The sequence below is a fragment of the Salvelinus alpinus genome, chromosome 10, assembly GCF_045679555.1.
Source record: "Salvelinus alpinus chromosome 10, SLU_Salpinus.1, whole genome shotgun sequence".
In the NCBI taxonomy this organism is placed as follows: domain Eukaryota; kingdom Metazoa; phylum Chordata; class Actinopteri; order Salmoniformes; family Salmonidae; genus Salvelinus; species Salvelinus alpinus.
The window spans coordinates 60,384,275-60,411,264 of NC_092095.1; the positions used below are offsets into that span (position 1 = coordinate 60,384,275).

Here is a 26,990-nt window from a genome sequence, read left to right on the forward strand (position 1 = left end):
TTAATAATTCTGGGGGGAATTTTAGGTAGCTGAACTTGATGGGAATGGCATTGCAATAACCGCTCGCCAGATACTGTGGCATGTTACCCCATTACCTGGTGGCCGTCCCCAGACACTGGGCAAACTCTAGCCCCAGGCCTTGTTTACAAACCAGGCCTTCTCTGCTTCTCCTCCCCAATGTTGCTTTTTATAAAATGACATATGAGGTTCTACGCAAACACCCCCAGCATCATCCAGATGCCCCCCAAGATACTGGCCCCTTCAGAAGGGCCCTTTCTCCTCGCGTCCACCCTCAAGGCGAGCCAGGATGTCGACCATAAATAGGTGAAATACCATGAAATCAGAGGGCACCCACAAAACAAAATAATCCACATATATATCTGTGACTCCCTGCCTGGCTGGAGAGTATGGTTACAGTATATATGCAATGTTTATTTCTGTGCCCTTAAATAAACAGCAATTAGTCTCCCGGGCAACCACCGCACTCACTGGACGGGTTAATGGGAGCTTGTTTGGTATGTAAGCACGACACCTCAGCGCCTGGCCCCAGCTGATCAATAGGTAACATACACAGCGCCCACCAGGTAGGGAATGGCATGCAGCCTCTGGGCAGGGCTTTCATTAAGTGTCAATGGATATGGAAGGAATGCTTTTTGTTTATGTTTGTTTATTTATTTATTTTCTGGGAGAGGGTGCATGCTGATAAAAATAAACATGCTACAGTATGTAATATTGCCTCTCTCAGTCTCAGGCCCAGCCAAGGGAATGCTGCCTCGTTTTCCTCCATTGAGTTACATGATACTACCACATAGAACATTCTCTTCTTGCCTTTCCCTATTGTACAGTGTATTTTATGCACATTTCCAACAATAGTACTATTACAAATAGGCTGCATAGCATATAATGAGGATAGTATCTATAACTTACATGTCTTAGTTTCCATTGTTCAGAATCATTTTAATAAATAGAACGTTTATAGGGCATCACTTCAGTGTAGCCTATGTGTGTTTGGGTTTGTCTGACAGTTATTTCTGCTTGCTGTAATAAATCACCAAATCTATCTATATACAGGCCTCATCAACATCAACGTTGGCCAGAGACACCTGGCTGAGTACCATAATGTAAGTTGATTACAAAATAACAAGTCATTTGGACTGGTCTTAGGTATACTTGTGCATGATCACTTGAGGCTATATAATATTTTCGTCATAGCACAAAATTGCCTGCTAGGGTTTGCCTGCTGCTCTTCCATACGCACCACTGGTCTGACGAGCTGTCAGTTATCCTGCCGTTGGTAGGACCCTGCAGAACTCAACCCAGCCGCTAGCTTCACCTGTTCGCATGCACAGTTATTTTACCTGGAGTTGCGTTCCATCGCCTCACTAAATGACAAGAAGTTCCATGCCGAGAATGATATCATATTCAGGCTGCAGCTTGCTGCTGCTGTCGGTGGCTTTCGTTGGCGCTTCTTTCGCGGAGATGGTCTTCCGTTGCCCGAGTTGCACCGCCGAACGTCAGGCTGCGTGCCCGAAGCTCACCGAGACCTGTGCAGAGATAGTGCGCGAACCGGGCTGCGGTTGCTGCCCGGTGTGCGCCCGGCAAGAGGGCGAGTTATGCGGCGTGTACACCCCGAGATGCTCCAGCGGGCTCCGGTGTTACCCGAAGCCGGACTCCGATCTGCCTCTCGAGCAGCTGGTCCAGGGGCTGGGGCTGTGCGGACACAAAGTGGTCACCGAGCCCACGGGGAGCCAGGCGCACCAGGAGCAACTTAGCGGTCAGTTTCAACAAGCTTGATACATTTACAATGTTATAATGGAACAGAGAGGAAGTTTGGGAAGTATGGTTATTAGTAGGCGTTAATGAATAATTGCACTGTCATTGGGATGGCTTAGCATGGACCGTATTGTGATTTATTTAATTCGCAGCAGTCTAAGCTAATGATTTTGGCGTCCATTTGCTCATAGAAACATTTAAACTGTAATTAACTCACTATAAAACGCTTATTTATTTGAATGATTTGTTATTACACAGTTATAACTCTTTTATAACACAATTTTATCAACGTACTTTTGCCTTTAATATGTACCGAATTGAGTTGCAAATGCTATAAGCCTATATTTGGCTTTGGGCTATATGTCCTAATCACAAATGAAAGAAACGTTTGCAGGTAGTATCATCCATCAGTCTCCAACAACAACCAGAACTACACTGGACTAGTTTGACTTATTGACCTCCATGTGTAGACTTATTGACCCCTTGCTGCAATCCAATAGACCCCCTTACCTAACAGTATTATTCCTGTATAACAGATCTTACACTATATAAGCAAGCCTGTACTGTAAGACATACTGTATGCTTGATTATACCCTGAAATAACATTCCCAGCTTGAAATCCCAAAACATTCCTATTTAATTGGATAACATGAGAGAGGAGAGATAAGCAAAATAATGCCACATTGATTGGCAATTTGGACTTTGTACTTCGACCCAAACCACTGTCAACTAGTCATGGAGTGTTTGTTGAAGCTTGTTCAGTATGGTGTGATTTCTACTAAACCTAATGTCATTGTCCCCATCTGCCAAATGTAACATTTGATTAGATTATAAAGGAGAACCTGTGATTCCTGAAAAGTTCAAACGGATTAGGGCCAGGTCACCACAGACAGTAGCACTAGAAATGCACGTGGAGTAACCTACACATGCACATGTAGCCAGAGATAAGTTGGGTCTTAGGAGGTAGTGGTGTTCTAATACTATTTCTATGGTGGAACTCTTCCTGAAATAGCTACTTGCAGTCTGCTTTGCTACAGCCAGATGCCACAGTCCTAGCCTACAGTACAGTGAATTGCCATGACGCCATCCTATATTTCTCTGCTCAGACTGTTTCTCTTCTACTCTGACTGTTTCTATGTATTCGCAGCCTGGCATATAAGGGATGGGTTACATCTGGGTTACACAGTACTATCATGTACACCTGGGTTACACAGTACTATTATGTACACCTGAATTACACAGTACTATCATGTACACCTGGGTTACACAGTACTATCATGTACACCTGGGTTACACAGTACTATTATGTTCACCTGGGTTACATAGTACTATTATGTACACCTGGGTTACACAGTACTATAATGTACACCTGGGTTACACAGTACTATTATGTACACCTGGGTTATACTGTACTATAATGTACACCTGGGTTACACAGTACTATAATGTACACCTGGGTTACACAATACTATTATGTACACCTGGGTTATACAGTACTATAATGTACACCTGGGTTACACAGTACTATAATGTACACCTGAGTTACACAATACTATTATGTACACCTGGGTTATACAGTACTATTATGTACACCTTGGTTACACAGTACTATCATGTACACCTTGGTTACACAGTACTATTATGTACACCTGGGTTATACAGTACTATCATGTACTTCAGACAGAATTCACAGTATTACCTGTAAAAAAAATGAGGCAATGTTTATATGACTCCCTTTCAAACAGTCCCTTATTAACCACTATCTTGCAGGTTTAAGCATCCCAGTATATGGAGTGATATAAACTTCTGGACACAATCTGGTGTGTCCACGAGATTACGCAAAAAGCAGCCCCGGTTACACACGTTTCCTACACGTTTTCATTGTCTAAATAGGCCGACGTGCGAAACCACAATCTATGACATCTCAGGCCATGGTAACCTAGCTACATCACATGTCCTGCTTGTTGAAACAGAGTAAATATTGGGATAATTAATAGCAGTAAGACTTCACTTTAATTAAGGGCTTGTTTAATTAAGGGCTTGTGAGGAGTTTATAGGATCAATTTATAAGTCAAACTAAAAAGCGTTGGTTAACAGTCACATCCACTCATGTATCAAAATAATCATCACTTAACTTACCTGTCTTTCTCATCTGGCAGAACACACGTAATACACACAAATGCAATGAGTTGTCGCATAAAGCTTACTTCTTACTGTTATTATGTGAACACACGTTATAACCAAGGAAAACGTGTTCTGCATTCTCCAAGATTGGATCACTGGGAAATGCAGAGCACCCGATATGCATTCCTTCATGCTACTCATCTCATGCCATACAGGCCTTAATGCATGACTGGCATGTAGCCTTTTATCCATGGAAGACTTGATATGAAAACCCTCCTCAGTGTCTGTGGTGCACCCCTTGTTTCCTCCTTACCTGAACCCTGTGGTGGATGGGCATCTTTATTAGTCCACCAGCCTACGCCTAGACAGTAGCCCCTCATTGTCAATATCAAGTGGTACAACTACAGTCGGTTTACTGTGACGCGTCAGAGAATGATGTAAATAGAGACGTTGGGGCGCGACTGATTCCACAACAGGCAGACGGGGAGTATATCACATTATTACGTATAGAGACACGTCATAGTCAATAATACATCACGCTAATACAAAAACATACTATTAAAAAATATATTTAAGAAAAGGATAGCGTCCCAAATGGTTCCCTATAATTGGCCCTGGTCAAAAGTAGTGCACTCCTTTGCAAAAGAGACCCTGCTAAAATAAAGGTTAACTTAATAGGGTGCTATTTGAGACACACCACCATCACTCATCCTCCCATCAGGATCACATCGTTGGGCTGCCACTTATCCAACAGAGGGAGGGTTACCCCACCCACAACCCAACAAAAGACCAACAAAAACCTCTCAAAGCTTTACACGGAAAACAGATCCTGACCATCTGGCTGCAACTGGGCGGTGAAATAACACGGCTCCCTAACGAGGGGTATTCATCTGTACCTGCATGGGTCCACTGCCGGGGTGCCCAGCCCTCTAGACGGTGCCCGCAGGCCAGAAATAGCCCCTGATAATCCCTCCTGCTTCTCTAAAACACAGGCATCACTGCCATCCACCCCTGGGGCTGCAACTTCACCCGAAGCCATGCTAAGAATCTCAGCGTGCCTCAGATGCGTTCCAGAATAAACCTGCTCCCTTTCTCTTTCTCTCTCTCTCTCCCTGTCTCTCTCTCCCTCCTTTCTTTCTCTCTCTTTCTTTCTCTCTCCCTCCTTTCTTTCTCTCTCTCTCTCCCTTCTTTTTTTCTTTCTTTCTCTCTCTTTCTCTCTCCCTCCTTTCTTTCTCTCTCTTTCTTTCTCTCTCTCTCTCCCTCCTTTCTTTCTCTCTCTCTCTCTCTCTCCCTCCTTTCTTTCTTTCTTTCTTTCTCTCACTGGCTCCCTCCCTCCTTCCACTCCACTCCCTCCCTCCCTCTTCGCTGCTTGGAGAATACACAAGCTATGTCTGAAATGTTACTGAGCTGAGTGGGATTGGAAGGGGACCTGTGAAAGGGCTTTGCAGGGGATAGGGCTGGCCTCGCCAGATGGTTTGATGTTTCTTCACCGAAGATAATGGAGTCGAAGGAGATTTAAGTGCTGGGTATGTGTGTACAGAAGGAGGCCAATGCATTTGGCTGCTGCAATCACCCAAGATCTGTTGTTCATGGCTAGCCCGATGGCTGCAGGCAGAGCTACTGTCTTAGGAATTGATCCTTGTATGATGGTGGTTTGTGTATCAAGGCCAGTTGACTTGTTACATTGGTGCCATGACTTGGATCACATGTCTGGTGTAGGGTTGCAATATTCATTTTCATCTTTCAATAAATTCACTGGTTTTCCAGAAATCCTGGTTGGAGGATTCTGGATATCATGATTATTCCCCCATGACTCCGGGGGAGCCTCCAACCGGGATTTCGGGCGAACCAGAGAATTTATTGAAAGTCCCGGAAATGTAACCCTAATCTGGTGTCCTATCGTCTCTGTTAATCAAGGAGATATGGATATGTTCACTCTTCAAAGTTAATCTGGTCTTTTCAGACCTCAAAAGTGGTCTAATGTCAAGGTCACGTCTACAGGCCTCAATCCCAAAGGAATGGGAAAGATGGGCACCATCTCTCTCCCCTCTCTCTCTATTCTCTCTATGTGTGTGCTGTAATTGTCCATGCTGCCCTGCAGGTTCGATGGGCTCTGGCTTGCCTCCGTCTCCCTGTCTCTCTGTCCTCCAGAGCCAGGTGTGTGTGTCTCAAATGGCAAAATACTCCCTTTTCCCTATATAGTGCACTACTTTAGACCAGAGTCATATAGGGATACAGTGTTGTTTGGGACGCATCCAGAGTCCCAGGTTTAGCATGCAGTCAGTCAGTTCAGGGGTGGATAGATGCCTGGTTGGGTGCAGCCAGTGTCTACGTGTCAGGACCTGCCCAGCCCCAGCTAGCTTCACGCTGTGGAGGAGCCTCTCAGGCCAGATAGCCTGGCTGTGAGGTAAACACACTTGCTCTGTGCTGACTGTGTGATTCTAGGAGGAGAGTCCTAGCAGGCCTTGTAAATGATAATGGGAAGCAGTTATGGAGCTGGCTCTACAGTCCCCAAAGTGCTTTACTGTACAGTCGTGGCCAAAATTTTTGAGAATGACACAAATATTAATTTTCACAAAGTTTGCTGCTTCAGTGTCTTTAGATATTTTTGTCAGATGTTACTATAGAATACTGAAGTATAATTACAAGCGTTTCATAAGTGTCAAAGGCTTTTATTGACAATTACATGAAGTTGATGCAAAGAGTCAATATTTGCAGTGTTGACCCTTCTTTTTCAAGACCTCTGTAATCCGCCCTGGCATGCTGTCAATTAACTTCTGGGCCACATCCTGACTGATGGCAGCCCATTCTTGCATAATCAATGCTTGGAGTTTGTCAGAATTTGTGGGTTTTTGTTTGTCCACCCGCCTCTTGAGGATTGACCACAAGTTCTCAATGGGATTAAGGTCTGGGGAGTTTCCTGGCCATGGACCCAAAATATCGATGTTTTGTTCCCCGAGCCACTTAGTTATCACTTTTGCCTTATGGCAAGGTGTTCCATCATGCTGAAAAAGACATTGTTCGTCACCAAACTGTTCCTGGATGGTTGGGAGAAGTTGCTCTCGGAGGATGTGTTGGTACCATTCTTTATTCATGACTGTGTTCTTAGGCAGAATTGTGAGTGAGCCCACTCCCTTGGCTGAGAAGCAACCCCGCACATGAATGGTCTCAGGATGCTTTACTGTTGGCATGACACAGGACTGATGGTAGCGCTCACCTTGTCTTCTCCGGACAAGCTTTTTTCCGGATGCCTCAAACAATCGGAAAGGGGATTCATCAGAGAAAATGACTTTACCCCAGTCCTCAGCAGTCCAATCCCTGTACCTTTTGCAGAATATCAGTCTGTCCCTGATGTTTTCCCTGGAGACAAGTGGCTTCTTTGCTGCCCTTTTTGACACCAGGCCATCCTCCAAAAGTCTTCACCTCACTGTGCGTGCAGATGCACTCACACCTGCCTGCTGCCATTCCTGAGCAAGCTCTGTACTGGTGGTGCCCCGATCCCGCAGCTGAATCAACTTTAGGAGACGGTCCTGGCGCTTGCTGGACTTTCTTGTATGACCTGAAGCCTTCTTCACAACAATTGAACCGCTCTCCTTGAAGTTCTTGGTGATCCGATAAATGGTTGATTTAGGTGCATTCTTACTGGCAGCAATATCCTTGCCTGTGAAGCCCTTTTTGTGCAAAGCAATGATGACGGCACGTGTTTCCTTGCAGGTAACCATGGTTTACAGAGGAAGAACAATGATTCCACGCACCACCCTCCTTTTGACGCTTCCAGTCTCTTATTCGAACTCAATCAGCATGACAGAGTGATCTCCAGCCTTGTCCTCGTCAACACTCACACCTGTGTTAACGAGAGAATCACTGACATGATGTCAGCTGGTCCTTTTGTGGCAGGGCTGAAATGCAGTGGAAATGTTTTTTGGGGATTCAGTTCATTGGCATGGCAAAGAGGGACTTTGCAATTAATTGAAATTAATCTGATCAATCTTCATAACATTCTGGATTATATGCAAATTGCCATCATACAAACTGAGGCAGCAGACTTTGAAAATGTATATTTGTGTCATTCTGGCCACAACTGTACAGTCAATTGTGAAGGTGATACGTTATATATACACATAAACAAAGGGAAATACAGTATCATTATCACTATGCTGGCCCTAGAGTGAGGTAATATTAATTTATTACACAATAATCACATTGAGATTAAAGGGGATAGTTAAAGGGATCATTTGAACCATGAATGTGTGTTGGTTTGACCTATCCAGTCTCCCCTTCTCCATCCATGGGCCATCTGCTCAGTTGACAAGAGTCTAGACTGTCAGACATGAACCTTCTCTCCTTTGTGCTGTTCTGGGAATTTGACAAGCATCAGCTATTAAAAAAGCAAGGAAGCCACTCGTCCCTTTTGTCTGCTGTATTAATTCAAGCAGTGGACCGGACAACAAAGTAAAAACAATGGAGCTGCAGCTCTGTTGACATTGTAAAGCCCAGGCCCACCTCTGTGGATCGGTGGAACAGAGTGTACTGCAGGAACGGGGCCCCCTTAGAGTGGGGTCCTGACCCTGTCCGTGTGTGTCTCTGTGTGTGTGTGTGTGTGTGTGTGTGTGTGTGTGTGTGTGTGTGTGTGTGTGTGTGTGTGTGTGTGTGTGTGTGTGTGTGGTTTTTAATAGACTCGGACCTTCTCAGGTTTCCTCCATGAAGCTGAAATCAGTTTCAGTAGCTGAAGCTGAATTACAGTTGGAGAAAATTGGGATTATCTAATAGATGAAAACAGCATAATTTGTGTGCGTGTGTGTGTGTTTAGGGATGTATAAGTGTGTGTGTTTTTGTGCATGTCTCACACCTGATTCCAGTTGACTTCTGCCCTCTGTTCTGCAAAGGACACTGAGAGCACAAAGAGTTTCATGAGGAGAGCTGAAGTTAGATCTGATAGTTCTAGTAGAGCTGAAGTTAAGGGTTTAGATCTGATAGATTCATGAGGAGAGCTGAAGTTAGATCTGATAGTTTCATGAGCAGAGCTGAAGTTAGATCTGATAGTTTCATGAGCAGAGCTGAAGTTAGATCTGATAGTTTCATGAGCAGAGCTGAAGTTAGATCTGATAGTTTCATGAGGAGAGCTGAAGTTAGATCTGATAGTTTCATGAGGAGAGCTGAAGTTAGATCTGATAGTTTCATGAGGAGAGATGAAGTTAGATCTGATAGTTTCATGAGGAGAGCTGAAGTTAGATCTGATAGTTTCATGAGGAGAGCTGAAGTTAGATCTGATAGTTTCATGAGCAGAGCTGAAGTTAGATCTGATAGTTTCATGAGCAGAGCTGAAGTTAGATCTGATAGTTTCATGAGGAGAGCTGAAGTTAGATCTGATAGTTTCATGAGGAGAGCTGAAGTTAGATCTGATAGTTTCATGAGGAGAGCTGAAGTTAGATCTGATAGTTTCATGAGGAGAGCTGAAGTTAGATCTGATAGTTTCATGAGGAGAGCTGAAGTTAGATCTGATAGTTTCATGAGCAGAGCTGAAGTTAGATCTGATAGTTTCATGAGCAGAGCTGAAGGTAGATCTGATAGTTTCATGAGGAGAGCTGAAGTTAGATCTGATAGTTTCATGAGGAGAGCTGAAGTTAGATCTGATAGTTTCATGAGCAGAGCTGAAGTTAGATCTGATAGTTTCAGGAGGAGAATTGAAGTTAGATCTGATAGTTTCATGAGGAGAGCTGAAGTTAGATCTGATAGTTTCATGAGCAGAGCTGAAGTTAGATCTGATAGTTTCATGAGGAGAGCTGAAGTTAGATCTGATAGTTTCATGAGGAGAGCTGAAGTTAGATCTGATAGTTTCAGGAGGAGAGCTGAAGTTAGATCTGATAGTTTCATGAGAAGGGTTGAAGTTAGATCTGATAGTTTCATGAGGAGGGCTGAAGTTAGATCTGATAGTTTCATGAGCAGAGCTGAAGTTAGATCTGATAGTTTCATGAGGAGAGCTGAAGTTAGATCTGATAGTTTCATGAGCAGAGCTGAAGTTAGATCTGATAGTTTCATGAGGAGAGCTGAAGTTAGATCTGATAGTTTCATGAGGAGAGCTGAAGTTAGATCTGATAGTTTCATGAGCAGAGCTGAAGTTAGATCTGATAGTTTCATGAGCAGAGCTGAAGTTAGATCTGATAGTTTCATGAGGAGAGCTGAAGTTAGATCTGATAGTTTCATGAGGAGAGCTGAAGTTAGATCTGATAGTTTCATGAGGAGAGCTGAAGTTAGATCTGATAGTTTCAGGAGGAGAGCTGAAGTTAGATCTGATAGTTTCATGAGGAGAGCTGAAGTTAGATCTGATAGTTTCAGGAGGAGAGCTGAAGTTAGATCTGATAGTTTCATGAGCAGAGCTGAAGTTAGATCTGATAGTTTCATGAGCAGAGCTGAAGTTAGATCTGATAGTTTCATGAGGAGAGCTGAAGTTAGATCTGATAGTTTCATGAGGAGAGCTGAAGTTAGATCTGATAGTTTCATGAGGAGAGCTGAAGTTAGATCTGATAGTTTCAGGAGGAGAGCTGAAGTTAGATCTGATAGTTTCATGAGGAGAGCTGAAGTTAGATCTGATAGTTTCAGGAGGAGAGCTGAAGTTAGATCTGATAGTTTCATTTTCCATTTGTTTTGTCTTGTCTTCCCACACACCTGGTTTCAATTCCATCAATTACATGTTGTGTATTTAACCCTCTGTTCCCCCCATGTGCTTGTCCGGTATTGTTTATTGTAAGTGCTTGTGCACGTTATGTCTGGTGTGCGTCGGGTTATGTACCCATTTATTGATTGTTCTGTTTTCCGGTGGGTTTTTATTGTTAAACTGCGCCGTTGGAAACACAGTTTTTGCTCTCCTGCGTCTGACTTCTCTGCCCCCAGTACGCACCCCTTACAGAATACCGGACCAAACTTATGGAGTCAGCAGGAACAGGTACCCAGGGTATAGGGGTGGAGGAGCGCGTCCGGGAGCACACAGCAGTGCTCCACCATCTTGGCACCGCCATGGACCGCGTTGTCCAGACAATGGACCGCTGGGAGAGACAGGGAGTTCTCCCAGCGCCTCCACCAACACAGCCAGGGTCTCCACTACGCGCCCCTCCTTCTCCTGGTCCCAGTGGGATTCGTCTCTCCCTTCCCCAGGAATATAATGGGACGGCTGAACTGCCAGGGGTTTCTCTTGCAGCTGGACTTGTACCTGGCAACTGTCCACACGGCTCCTTTGGGCCGTGAGAGATTGTCCGCCCTCGTCTTGTGCCTCACCGGGAAAGCCCTGGAGTGGGCCTACGCCGTGTGGAGAGAGGGAGATGCAGCGTTAGACCAGTTTAAGGAGTTCAGACGCCTATTCCATCTGAGGCAGGGGACGAGGAGCGCCCAGGGGTTTGCCCTGGAGTTTCAGACCCTGGCTGCCGGCGCGGGATGGAACGACAGGGCCGTGATCGACCATTATCGCTGCAGTCTGCGCGAGGACGTCCGTCGGGAGTTGGCCTGCAGAGACACCACCCTCACGTTCGACCAGCTGGTGGACCTGTCCATCCGGCTGGAAAACCTGCTGGCTGCCCACGGACGTTCAGATCAGGGTCTGTGGGTTCCAACCCCCGCACCCCCTCTCCGATATCTATGGAGCTGGGAGGGGCGGTGCGGAGGGAGACAGGAGGGGGTTCCAGCTCGTGCACCATCTGTGGCCGCAGAGGTCACACTGCCGGTCAGTGCCGGGTTGGTTCCTCTGGGTATCGAGGCAGCAGGCAGGGCGCTCTTGCGTCACCCCAGGTGAGCCGGCACCATTCTCACCCAGAGCCCTCTGTCGCACATATGTTTGTGTATGTAACTTCTGAGTTTTCCCTGCATTCCCAGCATAAGGCGCTCGTCGATTCAGGCGCGGCTGGGAATTTTATAGATAGTTCGTTCGCCCATAGTTTAGGGATCCCCATTGTTCCCATGGCTGTGCCTTTCCCCGTTCACGCCTTAGATAGTCTACCATTAGGGTCTGGGTTGACCAGGGAGGCCACCGCTCCTCTGGGCATGGTGACGCAGGGGGGTCTCAAGGAGAGAATTAGTCTCTTCCTTATTGACTCTCCTGCGTTTCCCGTGGTGCTAGGCCTACCCTGGTTAGTTTGTCATGACCCCACTGTTTCTTGGCCAAAGAGGGCTCTCACTGGGTGGTCGCGAGAGTGCTCTGGGAGGTGTTTAGGGGTTTCCGTTGGAGCTACTACGGCGGAGAGTCCAGACCAGGTCTCCATCGTGCGCATTCCCCCTGAATATGCCGATTTGGCTCTCGCCCCATCGACGGGGAGATTGCGCGATTAATCTCCTGGTAGACGCTGCACTTCCCAGGAGTCACGTGTATCCCCTCTCTCAGGCGGAGACGGAGGCTATGGAAACATATGTCTCCGAATCCCTGCGTCAGGGGTACATTCGGTCATCCACTTCACCCGCCTTCTCAAGTTTATTTTTTGTGAAGAAGAAGGAGAGAGGTCTGCGCCCGTGTATTGACTATCGGGGTCTGAACCAGATCACTGTGAGGTATAGTTATCCGCTGCCGCTCATAGCCACAGCGATTGAGTCAATGCATGGGGCGCACTTCTTCACCAAACTAGATCTCAGGAGCGCTTACAACCTGGTGCGTATCCGGGAGACGAGTGGAAGACGGCTTTCAGTACCACCTCAGGGCACTATGAGTTCCTCGTCATGCCGTACGGGTTGATGAATGTGCCATCAGTCTTCCAGGCCTTTGTAGACGAGATTTTCAGGGACCTGCACGGGCAGGGAGTAGTGGTGTATATTGATGACATTCTGATATACTCCGCTACACGCGCCAAGCATGTGTCCCTGGTGCGCAGGGTGCTTGGTCGCCTGTTGAAGCATGACCTGTACGTCAAGGCTGAGAAGTGCCTGTTCTTCCAGCAGTCTGTCTCCTTCCTAGGGTACCGCATTTCCACCTCAGGGGTGGAGATGGAGAGTGACCGCATTTCAGCCGTGTGTAATTGGCCGACTCCCACCACGGTAAAGGAGCTGCAGCGGTTCTTAGGGTTTGCCAACTACTACCGGAGGTTTATCCGGGGTTTTGGTCAGGTAGCGGCTCCCATTACTTCACTGCTGAAGGGGGGCCCGGTGTGTTTGCAGTGGTCGGGTGAGGCGGACAGGGCTTTTGGTCACCTGAGGGCTCTGTTTACCTCGGCTCCCGTGCTGGCCCATCCGGATCCCTCTTTGGCGTTCATAGTGGAGGTGGACGCGTCCGAGGCTGGGATAGGAGCTGTGCTCTCTCAGCGCTCGAGTACGCCACCGAAGTTCCGCCCCTGTGCCTTCTTCTCGAAGATGCTCAGCCCGGCGGAGCGAAACTATGATGTGGGGGACCGGGAGCTGTTGGCTGTCATCAAGGCTCTGAAGGCGTGGAGACATTGTCTTGAGGGGGCTAAACACCCTTTCCTCCTCTGGACTGACCACCGCAATCTGGAGTGCATCCGGGCAGCGAGGAGATTGAACCCTCGCCAGGCAAGGTGGGCCATGTTTTTCACCAGTTTTGTGTTTACCCTTTCCTACAGACCAGGCTCCCAGAATGTGAAGGCAGACGCATTGTCCCGGCTGTATGACACAGAGGAGCGGCCCATGGATCCCACTCCCATACTCCCCGCCTCCTTCCTGGTGGCGCCGGTAGTGTGGGAGCTGGACACGGACATTGAGCAGGCATTACGTGCAGAGCCCGCTCCCGTCCAGTGTCCCGCTGGGCGTCTGTACGTCCCGTCTGCTGTTCGTGACCGGTTGATCTATTGGGGGTCTCGATCAGCCTTACTTCAGGGTTTCTCCCCTAGAGTAATGTGCCGGTTGGACAGAGTAAACCAGGATGTGGGCAGGTTTCTGCGGTCCTATTGCCAGGACCGGCCGGGGGAGTGGGCGGCGTTCGTGCCCTGGGCCGAGATGGCACAGAACTCGCTTCGCCACTCCTACACTAACGTCTCTCCCTTCCAGTGCGTACTGGGGTACCAGCCGGTTCTGGCACCGTGGCATCAGAGTCAGACCGGGGCTCCTGCGGTGGATGACTGGTTCAGGCGCGCGGAGGAGACATGGGAAGCTGTCCGTGTTCACCTTCAGCAGGCTGTTCTGCGCCAAAAAGAGAACGCGGACCGCCACCGAACGCGGACCGCCACCGAACGCGGACCGCCATCGACCCAAAACCTTTTTGTGTTGTAAGTGCTTGTGCACGTTATGTCTGGTGTGCGTCGGGTTATGTACCCATTTATTGATTGTTCTGTTTTCCGGTGGGTTTTTATTGTTAAACTGCGCCGTTGGAAACACAGTTTTTGCTCCCCCCTCTGTCGTTAATAGTGGTATGTCACTGGACAGCCTGACAGTACAGAGAGTTTGTAAACAATACATTACTCTGAAAGGTTATTCATCTAAGATTTCCTCAAAACAAGGTCCAGCCAACTGTTTCCTCTCCCCTGCCGTTTCTGTTATTCTTCCATTTTGACGGTCCCAGAGCCCTGGGAGAGCTGCTAGTGGGCCCTCAGCCACTGCTCTGTCTCAGGAATAGCATGGACAGCTAGTGGACTCGCAGGGCCAGGCCCCCTGCATTGTTTGTTCTCATATCTGTTTGGAATGAGGCTTTTAGAGGTTGATGTTTAACCACACGTTATCTGGTCAAACAGCTGAGGACTTCTACCTCCCTTCCCCAGATAGTGTGGTGTGTTAGTTCTGGGTGGTTGCTGTTCAAGCTTTCGTTCTAATCAGTCGAACATGCAAGTGAGCTAGTGCCCATTTTTGACATTCCTTGACATTGGAGGTGAGGAGGACCCTCGTCATAGCAAGTGAAGGTACCCCAGAGTTAACAGAAAAGTCTTATGTCTTCAGCTCTTCAGCTCTTCAGTGGCCAATAAACCTGGAGTTTACACAGACAGAATCATATGTTCACTATTGGTTCTCATTCTTGGAAGTTAAAATGGAAAAAATAAATAAATAATAATATTTCACAATATTTTTGAAAAAGGTCCAAAATATTACACCTTTAAAGATGTATCTATTTCCGCTGAAAAACTCACCATGTATGCCATTGCCAAATGTACTAAAGCCAACCTGCTGGCCCTATCATTTCTCATTTCATGAAGGAATGTGCAGTATACTTAATCATTCAAATGGTTGAGCTTTTCTGTGATGTAATGACAATATAACGACAATGTTATGACAGTGTTGTAATGAACGATCAATTCATTTAATGGAACTGGTTTCCATAGAGCTGTTTTGACTGTGTTTGTTTGTACGTGTGTGTGTGTGTGTGTGTGTGTGTGTGTGTGTGTGTGTGTGTGTGTGTGTGTGTGTGTGTGTGTGTGTGTGTGTGTGTGTGTGTGTGTGTGTGTGTGTGTGTGTGTGTGTGTGTGTGTGTGTGTGCGTATGTGCATGTGTGTAAGTCTGTGCATGTATCTGTGTCTGCGTGCGTGCGTGTCTGTCCCTCAGGGGAGGAGGTGGACCTCCTGGACACGAGCCTGACAGAGATCCCCCCGTTGAGGAAGCCCACTAAGGACAACCCATGGCTGGGGCCCAAGGAGAACGCTATGCGCCAGCACCGACAGGAGATGAAGACCAAGATGAAGAGTAACAAGCCGGAGGACCCCAAAACTCCCCGCGGCAAGCAGGTTAGGTAACACCTAGTAGTAAACAGTTAGGCTACATCCCAAATAGCACCCTATTCCCTTAATATTAGTAGTGCCTTATATAGGGAATAGGGTGCCATTTGAGACGCTGCCTTAGTAAACCGAGACTATTAGTGGGTCGCATCTGTTAGTAAACAGTTAGTGAACCTGGGATCATGATTAGCAGTGTCCATGTCCCTTTAGGAAGGAGTCAGTCTTAACAGAACCTAGTGCACTGCTGCCATCTTCTGGAGCAGACCTGATGGTGTCCAGCAGCTAACAATGTCTTACTGCCAATTTGCACAGTTAAGGCTAGCTTTCTCAATCGGAAAATGTAGATAAGCATTTCTATTGGACAAGATAGCCCTCCGTTTGACAACGTCTGCCCCCATTTGAAGCGTACTGAACGTGACCATGGGGAAGTGGTAAATGTTTCACACATGACAGTACAAGACCCTACTGTTGAAAACTCTGTATTGTTTCCTTGAAGTCGAGCCTGGCGTTCTGTTGTAGACCGACCTAGGAAAATACTTTGGTAGCACTTTATAATAACACCTTGTAATAAAGCATTTATAATGGATTAATAAGTAGTTTCTTCATCATTACGCACACATTTGTAAATGTTAGTAAGCCTATGTCATAATAATTAACACGATCGTTCATAAGATGTTTAATATCGGTCCTTTAAACCATCTACTAATCATTAGTTAAGTGTTTTTGTGTGGCCTCATTTAAAGTGAGCGCTATTTATACTTTATAAATGCTTTGTAAATGTTTTGAGTGACCAGTGTAATTTCTCACAAAATGATGGACATTCATTGGTAGACATTCCAGCAGTACCTGAATATACGGTTTACTAATCTATTATAAACGCTTTATTTCAAGGTGTTATTATAAACTACTACCAGTACTTATTTTCCCACATTGAGTGATTTTCCTTGAGGATAATGATTTTGGCATTTCACGGACGCTAAGTTTAAAATAGAACCATTTACCCCGGATATTAGCGAGTCTTCGCAACACATCAAAACCCATCAGGAGACACCGTAAGTGCAAAAAAATGAACATTCCAATCGTTTTAATATTGATGAAGCCATAACACCTAGAGAAAGAGGGCGATCAGGTGCTTTGGCAATAATCCATGAATAGAATTAGTCATGGAAATATAATTTACTCTCAGTTATACCTGTGAGGGAAACATTATTCATTTTCATGTGAATTAATAATTGTATTCTATATTTTGGTAGTGCTGTTCATTTGATTATTATTCCTCCGAGAATCCAACCTTTGAAGATGATTTTGGAGAATGTTTTATTTATTTTCTCAAACAGTGGTCTGAAGGTATTGCTGGGTCATTAATCATGTAGTCTCCCTAGGCCGACGGTTTGCCTCCCACAATGTATCCAGTGTTCCAGCACACATGTCTGCTGACAGTACCAGCATCGGTTGGGACAAGAGGCGGAAATGGGACTCGAGCAGGAAATCAGTCCAGAGCCTTTCCGTTCATGTCCTGACGCAAACATTAGCCTACCACCGGACACAAAATCGGTATTTTAACTAGATATTTTCAATGAGTGTATTTGGCAAGTACGTTGTTTGCTTGTGCCATAACAGCTAACGTTAGCGTTACAAGTTTACAAAGTTGTTTGCTTGTGCCATGACAGCTAACGTTAGCGTTACAAGTTTACAACGTTGTTTTTCACGAGCAGAAATCCCGTCTGCATTTTAAGCCCGTTCAAACCAAACTCGTAATATATTCTGAAGAGCACCCTCCCCGGAGTTGAGGTAAATATGTACATATAGCTAGAAATAAGCAAACAGATAGTACACAGTAGCAGCAGCAGCGTATGTGATGAGTCAAAAACGTTAGTGCAAAAAAGGTCAATGCAGATAGTCCGGGTAGCTATTTGGTTAACTATTCAAATAAGTATTTAGCAGCCTCATGGCTTGGGGGTAGAAGTTCAGAGTCCTGTTGGTTCCAGACTTGGTGCATCGGTACTACTTGCCGTGCGGTAGCAGAGAGAACGGTCTATGACTTGGGTGGCTGGAGTCTGACAATTTTTAGAGCCTTCCTCTGACACCGCCTGGTATAGAGGTCCTGGATGGCAGGGAGCTCGGACAAAGTGTAATAGTCAGAGACTATTAATCATGTGAATGGTGTTGCCTGTTGCTTCAAGGTCTGAGATTTACCAGACTATTAATCATGTGACTGGTGTTGCCTGTTGCTCCAAGGTCTGAGATTTACCAGACTATTAATCATGTGACTGGTGTTGCCTGTTGCTTCAAGGTCTGAGATTTACCAGACTATTAATCATGTGACTGGTGTTGCCTGTTGCTTCAAGGTCTGAGATTTACCAGACTATTAATCATGTGACTGGTGTTGCCTGTTGTGTACTGTAGATTCAGTGTCAGCAGGAGCTGGACCAGGTGCTGGAGAGGATATCTAAGATGCCCTTCAGAGATAACCGAGGCCCACTGGAAGACCTGTATGCCCTGCACATCCCCAACTGTGACAAGAGGGGGCAGTATAACCTCAAACAGGTGACTACACCCTGCACATCCCCAACTGTGACAAGAGGGGGCAGTATAACCTCAAACAGGTGACTACACCCTGCACATCCCCAACTGTGACAAGAGGGGGCAGTATAACCTCAAACAGGTGACTACACCCTGCACATCCCCAACTGTGACAAGAGGGGGCAGTATAACCTCAATCAGGTGACTACACCCTGCACATCCCCAACTGTGACAAGAGGGGGCAGTATAACCTCAAACAGGTGACTACACCCTGCACATCCCCAACTGTGACAGAGGGGGCAGTGTAACCTCAAACAGGTGACTACACCCTGCACATCCCCAACTGTGCCAGGGGGGGCAGTGTAACCTCAAACAGGTGACTACACCCTGCACATCCCCAACTGTGCCAGGGGGGGCAGTGTAACCTCAAACAGGTGACTACACCCTGCACATCCCCAACTGTGACAAGAGGGGGCAGTGTAACCTCAAACAGGTGACTACTCACTCTTACTCCATGGCCCAGGAGCATCCACACACACACAAACGCATGTTCATTCTGTGTTTCAGTGTAAGATGTCTCTGCACGGCCAGAGGGGGGAGTGCTGGTGTGTCAACCCACACACCGGTCGGCCCATCCCAACAGCACCGACCGTGAGGGGAGACCCAAACTGCAGCCAGTACCTTAGAGGACCAGAGATGGACACCCTCGCCTCAGCCCAGAAATAGTACGGCCTGATTCTCCCTTTGATCGGCCTGTCTTAAAACACAACAGAGGAAGCAGTACTCTAAACACTTAAGTAAGCTATCAAAAGGTTTCTGTTTCTGTGTATAGTTTTGTTTGGTATTAAGTCAATTCTCAGCGATATCGTACAATGTAACCACCATAATGTGTCTTGGCTTGAGAACAAATTCCACTGCAAGGGCATAGGATGTGACAAGCAACAAAGATGAAATCCATTCTTCTTTGCAATTTCAAAGGAAGTCAGTGTTTAACTGGTATTTTCATTGATCTCTCTCTCTTTCCCTCCTCTCGTAGCTTTTCTGTGGTGAACAAAGTCTAATGAGAAGAATGTTTACTATGGGCTGAATTCTAACTAGAAATCTGTGTGTCCATCTCAGACTTTTGTGTAAAAATCAAGCATTGATGTCAATGGGCGATTTGCACGTAAATTGCAATTATATGCACATTTGGCAATTAGTATTCACCCCTATGGACCTCTTGTATTCAATGTATCTGTTGTAGGGTATCTAGAGAAATGTTATCATGAAAAAATGATTTGACTTATTTGAAAGGTGAATATGTGAAGCATAAAACAAAACGGTGAATTGACGCTTTAAGGGATTAGTGTCTTACTTACTTAGTGTTTGTATGGCTGTGTTTACACTGGTAGCCCAATTCTAATATTTTGCCACCGATTCGTCTTTTGACCAATCAGATCAGATCTTCTGCGTGTGTAAACGCAGCCCAAGTGTCTTACTATCTGGTGCTGGGAAGTGAACATGTCAAATGTGTGGTGGTTGTGTACTCAACTCCGCCTACCGTTTGTTTGTTTTACTGTGTTCTACGCCTTCAGGTTGGTAGGCTACTAAAACTATGAAACCTACCTTCTATAGCCTTTGGAATAAACATACGTCTTCTATACACTGTAGGAAAACCACATAGACAAAGTGTTGTTGTTACAAACACAAATACACGTTTTAGATTTCCTCGTTAATAGGAACACAAATAGAAATGTTTTGTGATAAAGAACGTCTTGTTATAAGATAAAGTACGTGATTAAATGGATGGTAACTTCCTGTACGTTGATTGTGTATTAATTCGGGCTTATGCCCTGGTATCTTGTGTCTCATTTTCTTACTGGAGGTCTAGGTGTAGATAAGCCATCGTATTTCATGGTACAACCCATTTCATGGTACAACCCATTTCATGGTACAACCCAGTTCAAAGCAAAACCCACATGATTGCTTATGTTCAGGTGTTTCATGGCGATTGGCAGACACTGCTTTGTATGTATGGAAATGTCTTTATGTGGTATGGTAGCTATGGTAACTGGATCTTCTGGTAGACAATCATTTGAAGCCAGCAGCAGGTGTATAGGGAACTTGCATTAAGGCTTACAAATAGCGTTGCAAAATTCCGGTAACTTTCCCCAAAATTGGCAGGTTTTCCAGAAATCCTCATTGGAGGATTCTGGATTTCCTGCTTATTCCCTCCTGAATCTGGGAATCTTCCAACTGGGATTTCTGGAAAATCTGGCAATTTTGGGGAAAGTTACCGGAATTTTGCAACCCTACTTCCACAGCATAGAGCAAACAAAAGACATAACAAACCTTCCCATACATCAATACATAACTTTATTTAAATATATGCTTTGTCGTTACAAAAAAGACAAGGTTAAAGTACATCAATTACACAGTGAATAAATATGACATATTTGTGATATTCACATAGATTTGTTAGTAACACTTCACTTAAAGCCAGCAGGTGTATTGCATTGTAAGAATTGTCATAAGCATGTATGACCCTCTTATAACGTCTTACCATTGATGGACCCTGACTAAACAGCTATTTTCAGCCTGTTAAAAAATTGCAGCAAAGAAGCATTATACCGTTTGGCTTTGAGTAAATTGTTACCTATTTGTTCCCTACATGCTTTTTTATCACGAATATGGAATGTTTGAGATTTCATGGTCTTTCATACAAGCAAGCTTAAGACAGTTGAGAAACCTTTCCAAGTCTCCTATGCATTCTAGTGGCAGGCATAGGCTGTACACACAGCCCCTGTCAAAGCTATTGGCATGTTACCATACCATGAAAAAAGGGATGTCTATTTCAAGGAATGTCAACAAAATATCTGACAAATGTTTTGAGCTTCAATAAAATGATTTGATTTAATTTAACATCATGTTCACAAACGGGACGTAGGATCAAAAAGTATCATCACGGCCTTATATCGTGGAGACATATCTTCACACTCGTCAACTCATGGGTCTCTAGCAACCAATCTCCACATCCACATAGTGCTAAAATGTCCTCGTTCAACGACAAGGCCTGATAATCTGGATGTAAATCTGGATTCAAAGTCATGAGAGAGAAGGCACTGAGATTTCCATAGAAACCCAAAGATCCACACCTTTCCAGGGGTCATACAGTAGAGTCCTAGGCAGAAGACTGTGTTGTAACACAGGAGGCGACGAGAAGTCAATAGAAACGGCGTGCAACATTTGCATGCGATTTGAGCCTGTGTTGGACTTTTCAAAGCACCTGTACTTTCTTGGCTGTCGTTTATAAACGACAAAACAAGCAAATGACTGTCATGATGTGTTTTTGAGGTGATCTTTTTTCTATACTTGACGGAAGGTAAGGCACAATACAGACTACTAAAGGACAAAGTATAGGAGGCACACACACACACACACACACACAGTCATTTCATACAGTCACCCCTATGAAACTATATTGAGACACAACCCATCAGAAGTAGCAGTTGATGGGTTTATTAAGATAGCTCCTGTAACAACCTACTGTATACGAGCAGTTACTAGTTCTTAAGACCCTCAACTCAGAACAATCTGTGAGACAAAGTGGAAGAAAGGCAGGACTGAAAAAAGCTCTTCTCATCTCATCGCACTCAGAAGGACATACAAGGACATAGACCCAAACTGAGACAGTAAAGTACTTTCAATCACTGAGGTTCTCTTGTAGGGAAGTGCTCTGAATGGGACAAACATTTGGACCAAGAGAACAGAGTTACGTATAAATACGAACCCAGATTACTGTGCTCTGCAGTAAAGAGTTCCTGTCAACATCACAATAACAACATTGGTGAAAAAGATGAGCTTTACTCTTTAGCCTTAAAATGTTGTTTCAACAGAATCTAATATCTTTTAAATCAGAGAACATTGTTATATGTGCTTTAAAGGGAGGTTATAGGACATCTCAGTATAGTTGGATGTATAGTTTAAAACCATGTGTATGTACTGTATCTGTGCCCTGCTTTCCTGATTTGATTGGCTTTTGCATATTTTGCATTTACATGTGATTTGCAGGAGTAGGGGTAAAGGGAGGCGGGCCTTGGCTCATGTCAGGTGACCAAATTGGCCATCGCTCATTCGTTTTTGTTGCTGTTGCTCTCCGGGTCTTTGCACTGGATGTCCACTCCACTGTAGTCAGTGCCAGGGAGCTGCACGCCAAAACGGTCCACACACCAACAGATCCCCCGCTTCCGCCCACGTGATGGTTTACACTGCAGGAGGAGAGGAAATAGCAGGGAATAAGATGCAATACAATGAAATGAAATAGAATAGGATAGAATGTGATAGGAATACAATGAAATGAAATAGAATAGGATAGAATAAAATAGGATAGAATAGAACAGGATATAATAGGATAGAATATAATAGGATAGTATAAGATAGAATGAAATAAGATAGAATAGGATCAAATTAATAGAATAGAATAGGATTCCATAGTATAGGATAGAATAGTCCATGGGTACCTGCTTGTGCTTGAAGAATCCCTTCTTGTCACAGTTGGGAAGGTATAGGGACAGAGCTAGGACTCTAGATGTGTTTTTCATCCTCTGAATGATCCCGTCCAGCTTTCTCCTGCAGGGTCCCTACACACATACAGGGTCATAGTTTAGGGCAAGTATGGCGTGTGTTGGTGCGTGTGTGTGTGTGTCTGCGTGTTTGTCTGTGTATACACTGTAGTATGTATGTATATATGTTCAACTTACAAACTCAGGCTGCAGTTTGTCCAGCGCGAAGGTTGAGTAGTCAAGGCTGCTGACAGAGTGGAGCTTGGCCTGCTGTCTCTTGCGGTCTTTAGCCTGTCTCATGGCCTGAGCCTTGCGGCTGCTGATGTGGTCTCTGCCCCCGTACAGAGGCACCTTGGCCTGGGGCAGCAGGGACTCTGGAACCTCTGCTAACATAGCTTCCTCTGGAGAATAACCGTCTGGGGAGACAGAGAGTCAGAGAGGATGATGATGGTGGTCGCGGTGGCGGTGAGGAAGAGGAGCAGGAGGAAGAGGAAGAGGAGGAGGTGAAGGGGAGGAGGAAGAGGGGGAGGAAAAAGAGGAGGAAGATGAGGGGGGGAGGAGAAAGAGGGGGAGCAAGAGGAGGAGGAGAAGGAGGGGGAGGGGGAGGAGGGCGAGGAAGAGTAGGAGGAGGATGAATATGAAGAGGAAGAGGAGGAGGAAGAGGAGGAGGAGGTAGGAAGAGTGGGATACTGTCAAGGTCTTCCACATCGGTGCAGATGAAGGAAAAGAGTTGAAGAGAGGCAGCGGGTTTAGACAGAGCCTCTCCTAACACTAAAAGGAGACCTTGAGGTTTCCCAATCAAGAAATCTCCAGCTGACTCATACAATGTGTGCCTACTTCTCACATGGTCAGTCAGTGGTTAAGGGAGTTATTCGCCACAGTCCATTTACAAGCATTTCTCCATTCTCTTAATCTGATGCTCTTCTCACTTTCCCCCACCCATTGGTGGAAAAAGTACCCAACTGTCATACTTGAGTAAAAGTAAAGATACCTTATTAACAGAAAATGACTCAAGTAAAAGTCACCCAGTAAAATTCTCCTTGAGTAAAAATCTAAAAGTATTTGTTTTAAAATATACTTAAGTATCAAAAATAAAAGTATAAATAATTTCAAATTCCTTATATTAAGCAAACCAGATGGCACCATTTTTTATTTATTTTTATTTATGGAAAGCCAGGGTCACACTCCAACACTAAGACGTAATTTACAAACAAAGCATTTGTGTTTAGTGAGTCCGCCAGATCAGAGGCAGTAGGGATGACCAGGGATGTTCGGTTGATAAGTGCGTGAATTGGACTATTTTCCTGTCCTGCTAAGCACTCAAAATGTAACGACTTCCTTTGGGTGTCAAGGAAAAGGTATGGAGTAAAAAGTACAGTATTTTCTTAAGGAATGTAGTGAAGTAAAGGTAAAAGTAGTCAAAAATAGAAATAGTAAAGTACAAATACCCCAAAAACCTACTTAAGTAGTACTTAAGTATTTTACACCACTGCTCCCACCCTCTATCTGGCTCTCTCCTGCCTCTCTTCCAACACTCTCTCTTTTTAAACTGGACAACTACAAATCTTGTGTACATATTTACTCATTTATGGCATTGAATTGACTCCATATAATATTTGGAGTGATGAATGCCATGAATCAGTTAATACTGTATGTATACAAGACTTGTACTGGAGATGTTGAATGCGAGTTGGAGATTTCCTTTTGCAGAGTCCCTGGCTTGTAGCTGGAGCTAAGAAGGAGCAAAATATAAACTGTGACATAGCTGGATTAGGGCCAAGAGAGTGGTGTGGTCTATCATGTCAATGCAACAGTCCTCTCAAGTCAATGCTTGGCACATGCAATGGAAGACATGACTTTTAAACTGGAACATCCAATGAACATACAGCATTCTACACCTCTCTCTCTCTCCCTCTCCCTCTCCCTCTCTCCCTCTCCCTCTCCCTCTCCCTCTCTCTCTCTCTCTCTCTCCTCTCTCTCTCTCTCTCTCTCCCTCTCTCTCTCTCTCTCTCTCTCTCTCTCTCTCTCTCTCTCTCTCTCTCTCTCTCTCTCTCTCTCTCTTCCCCTATCTTCCTTTCTCCTCTCTTTCTACCCCTTGTCTGTGAATGACAAATGCGAACAGCTTCTATAAAACTGGCAAGAATCCCTGGGTCTTGCCAAATTCAAATGTCCACATCTCTAGATGCTTATTTCAGCAACCCACTTCATCTGTCATAAAGATATTAACACTGACTAAAGATAGACCATATGCAGCAGGGACAGATCTATAAGCATAAGGAATGTTTCATTACAACAAAGTTAAAAGAGTTATATAATACATAAGAGTTATAACAGTTACATATTATAGAAGAGTGAGGGATTCGGTGGGTTATGATGCATTTCCTGATCTTGGCGAATTTGATGCTCTCGAAATCCCACAGATTTAGATGTAACGAAAATACTCCTTATCCCCTTCCTCTCTCTTTCTACCTCCCACTCTCTCTGTCTTCATCTCTCTACCTCTTTATCGCTCTCTCTCTCTCGCTCTCTCTCTGTCTGTCTTGCTCTGTCTTTATCTCTTTCTCTCTCTCCTCCCCCTTGCCCTCTGTCCTCTCTAAATTCTCACACCCTGCAGGAAATGAGAAGAGGTGGTAAATCTTATCCAGCAGCAGGCTGGCAGTTAGAGAGGCACGCTCGGCTAACATTCTGCTGAATCACTGCACAGCTTAAAGATGATGATGGAGGGAGAGATGGAAAGAGGCAGAGGAGAAGGAGAGAAGGAGAGGGGATTTAAAGGAGGAAGAGTGAGATAGAGAAAAGATATTGGTGAAGGAGGGGAGAGAGGAATTACTTTGGTGAGAAAGAGTTGGAGGAAGAAATCTAGCCAGAGAAAGATGTAGAGATTACTTAATGCAGGTGAAGCTGAGGGAAGGGGGGGGGCATGGCAATGGAGAGAGGGAGGGTTGAAGGGGAGGAGGGTAAAATGCTGATCCCTCTCTCTTCAACAAATTTCAGGGGATAAAATTAAAACTAAAGCTTGGGGGAAACCCTGTGAATGAATGTGATGCTTGAGAAACCCGCTGACTGAGTGCTAATGTGTCAGACACAGTGACTGTCCCTCAAATGGCCCTCTAAAGAGCTCAGGAGGCTCTAAAATTATTGTAATCTTCTTCACCTTGTTTCATGTACCAGGCACTAGGTCACTCATGCCAAGATGATGCCCTTGAAAACCCCTGATTTTCAGCTCTCAGCTGTGTGTTATCAATCAAACAATCTTGGCAATACATGTGGTGGATTTGGAATACACTACAGGGTGTGGTGTTTTTATGTGTGTGTGTGTGTGTGTGTGTGTGTGTGTGTGTGTGTGTGTGTGTGTGTGTGTGTGTGTGTGTGTGTGTGTGTGTGTGTGTGTGTGTGTGTGTCTAACAAATGGGATAATCTGCCGACGTAGTTCCAATAAAGATATATGTGTCTACATATTGAACATTCTTAAAGAAATACAAATGATAATTCAGTAAATGAAGACTCATATTTACCCCTGCCTGGATGCAGCGGCTTGTACATCTTCTCGTTGGCGCACACTCCTCTCCCGTGGAGGAGCGCGTGCAGCGGTTTCTCCTCCCCGCTCTTCGGCAGGCATCGGAGCCCGTGCGTGCAAGTCCCCGTGTACACCCCACACGACTGGCCCTCGGGGAGCGCGCAAGTCAGGCAGCAACCACAGCCAGGCTCCTTCACCAGCTGGCATCCCACCGGCACTGGCGGACACATCGACATAGCCTTCTGGTCACACGGTTCGCACGGTACGAACGAGCCCAAACAACCCGACTCGCTTAGGAGAAGCGTTGCCAGGAGTGAAAAACTAACCAGCATATTGTTTCAAATTAAAATGATTACAAACATAAAACAACTATAATCAACTACTATGTGTACTACATGGAACGCTTGCAATGCTTTCGATCATTGGGGTTTTGGGGCGAGAGTCCTTGAAAGAGTTACCATCCACAGGTGGCCTGCGTGCGTAAAAGTCCCTCAATCACTGTATCAGATGCTAAGGTTCCACTCTTCACCCGGGCGAAGTGTCTGCGTTGTCTTTATTGTGTCAAATGTCCAATTATATTCGAGGTTAGATTGTCCACCGCGAAATAACCCGAGTCTTCTCCTTTTGGTCTTTCAAATGTCGTTTTACGCATGCACATCAATTGTCTCCAAATGAAGAAGAAAAAAGCAGGGATTGTCTTGTAGAAGAACCAATCTCTGTAGGCTGTCCTCCCCGCACGTGTTCTGCACATACAGTATAATATGTGGCTTTGAGCTTGCCTTTTTAAAAACTGCCAGAGGCGAATCCTGTAACGATGGGTATATGTCAAACGACGTTCATGGGGGAGGGCGCACTTGTCAACTCCGTGCGGTGCTGTTGATTGTA

General features: G+C 45.3%; 2 protein-coding genes across 3 annotated transcripts; one reads left to right on the plus strand and one right to left on the minus strand.

The window, feature by feature from the left end:
* The first annotated feature begins 1,242 nt into the window (after nucleotides 1–1,242).
* On the plus strand, nucleotides 1,243–19,844 carry igfbp2a (insulin-like growth factor binding protein 2a). Of its 2 annotated transcripts, XR_011666584.1 has the most exons (5): nucleotides 1,243–1,774; nucleotides 15,355–15,533; nucleotides 17,931–18,071; nucleotides 18,615–18,844; nucleotides 19,084–19,844. XR_011666584.1 is itself a non-coding variant. In XM_071330126.1 (4 exons), exons 1-4 carry the CDS (start codon nucleotides 1,387–1,389, stop codon nucleotides 18,771–18,773), a joined length of 867 nt encoding a protein of 288 aa, XP_071186227.1. In that variant the 5' UTR covers nucleotides 1,243–1,386; the 3' UTR covers nucleotides 18,774–19,844. The 2 variants fall into 2 exon arrangements, 1 of the variants encoding a protein (XP_071186227.1); XM_071330126.1 differs by having other exon boundaries at nucleotides 18,615–19,844.
* A 535-nt stretch (nucleotides 19,845–20,379) lies between these two features.
* On the minus strand, nucleotides 20,380–26,901 carry igfbp5a (insulin-like growth factor binding protein 5a). The gene is made up of 4 exons (XM_071330127.1): nucleotides 26,104–26,901; nucleotides 22,787–23,004; nucleotides 22,547–22,666; nucleotides 20,380–22,294 (listed from the first exon to the last, which is right to left on the minus strand). The coding sequence occupies exons 1-4, from the start codon at nucleotides 26,435–26,437 to the stop codon at nucleotides 22,157–22,159; spliced, it is 810 nt and encodes a 269-aa protein (XP_071186228.1). The 5' UTR covers nucleotides 26,438–26,901; the 3' UTR covers nucleotides 20,380–22,156.
* Between the last annotated feature and the right edge of the window lie 89 nt (nucleotides 26,902–26,990).

Coding starts and splice junctions, on each gene's coding strand:
- igfbp2a (XM_071330126.1), top strand. CDS start 1,387: ATGACAAGAAGTTCCATGCCGAGAATGATATCATATTCAGGCTGCAGC. Junction 15,534..17,930: donor AAACTCCCCGCGGCAAGCAG/GTTAGGTAACAC, acceptor TGTGTACTGTAG/ATTCAGTGTCAGCAGGAGCT. Junction 18,072..18,614: donor GGCAGTATAACCTCAAACAG/GTGACTACACCC, acceptor TCTGTGTTTCAG/TGTAAGATGTCTCTGCACGG.
- igfbp5a (XM_071330127.1), bottom strand. CDS start 26,437: ATGCTGGTTAGTTTTTCACTCCTGGCAACGCTTCTCCTAAGCGAGTCG. Junction 22,667..22,786: donor ACAAACTGCAGCCTGAGTTT/GTAAGTTGAACA, acceptor GTATGTGTGTAG/GGACCCTGCAGGAGAAAGCT. Junction 22,295..22,546: donor GATTCTTCAAGCACAAGCAG/GTACCCATGGAC, acceptor CTCCTCCTGCAG/TGTAAACCATCACGTGGGCG.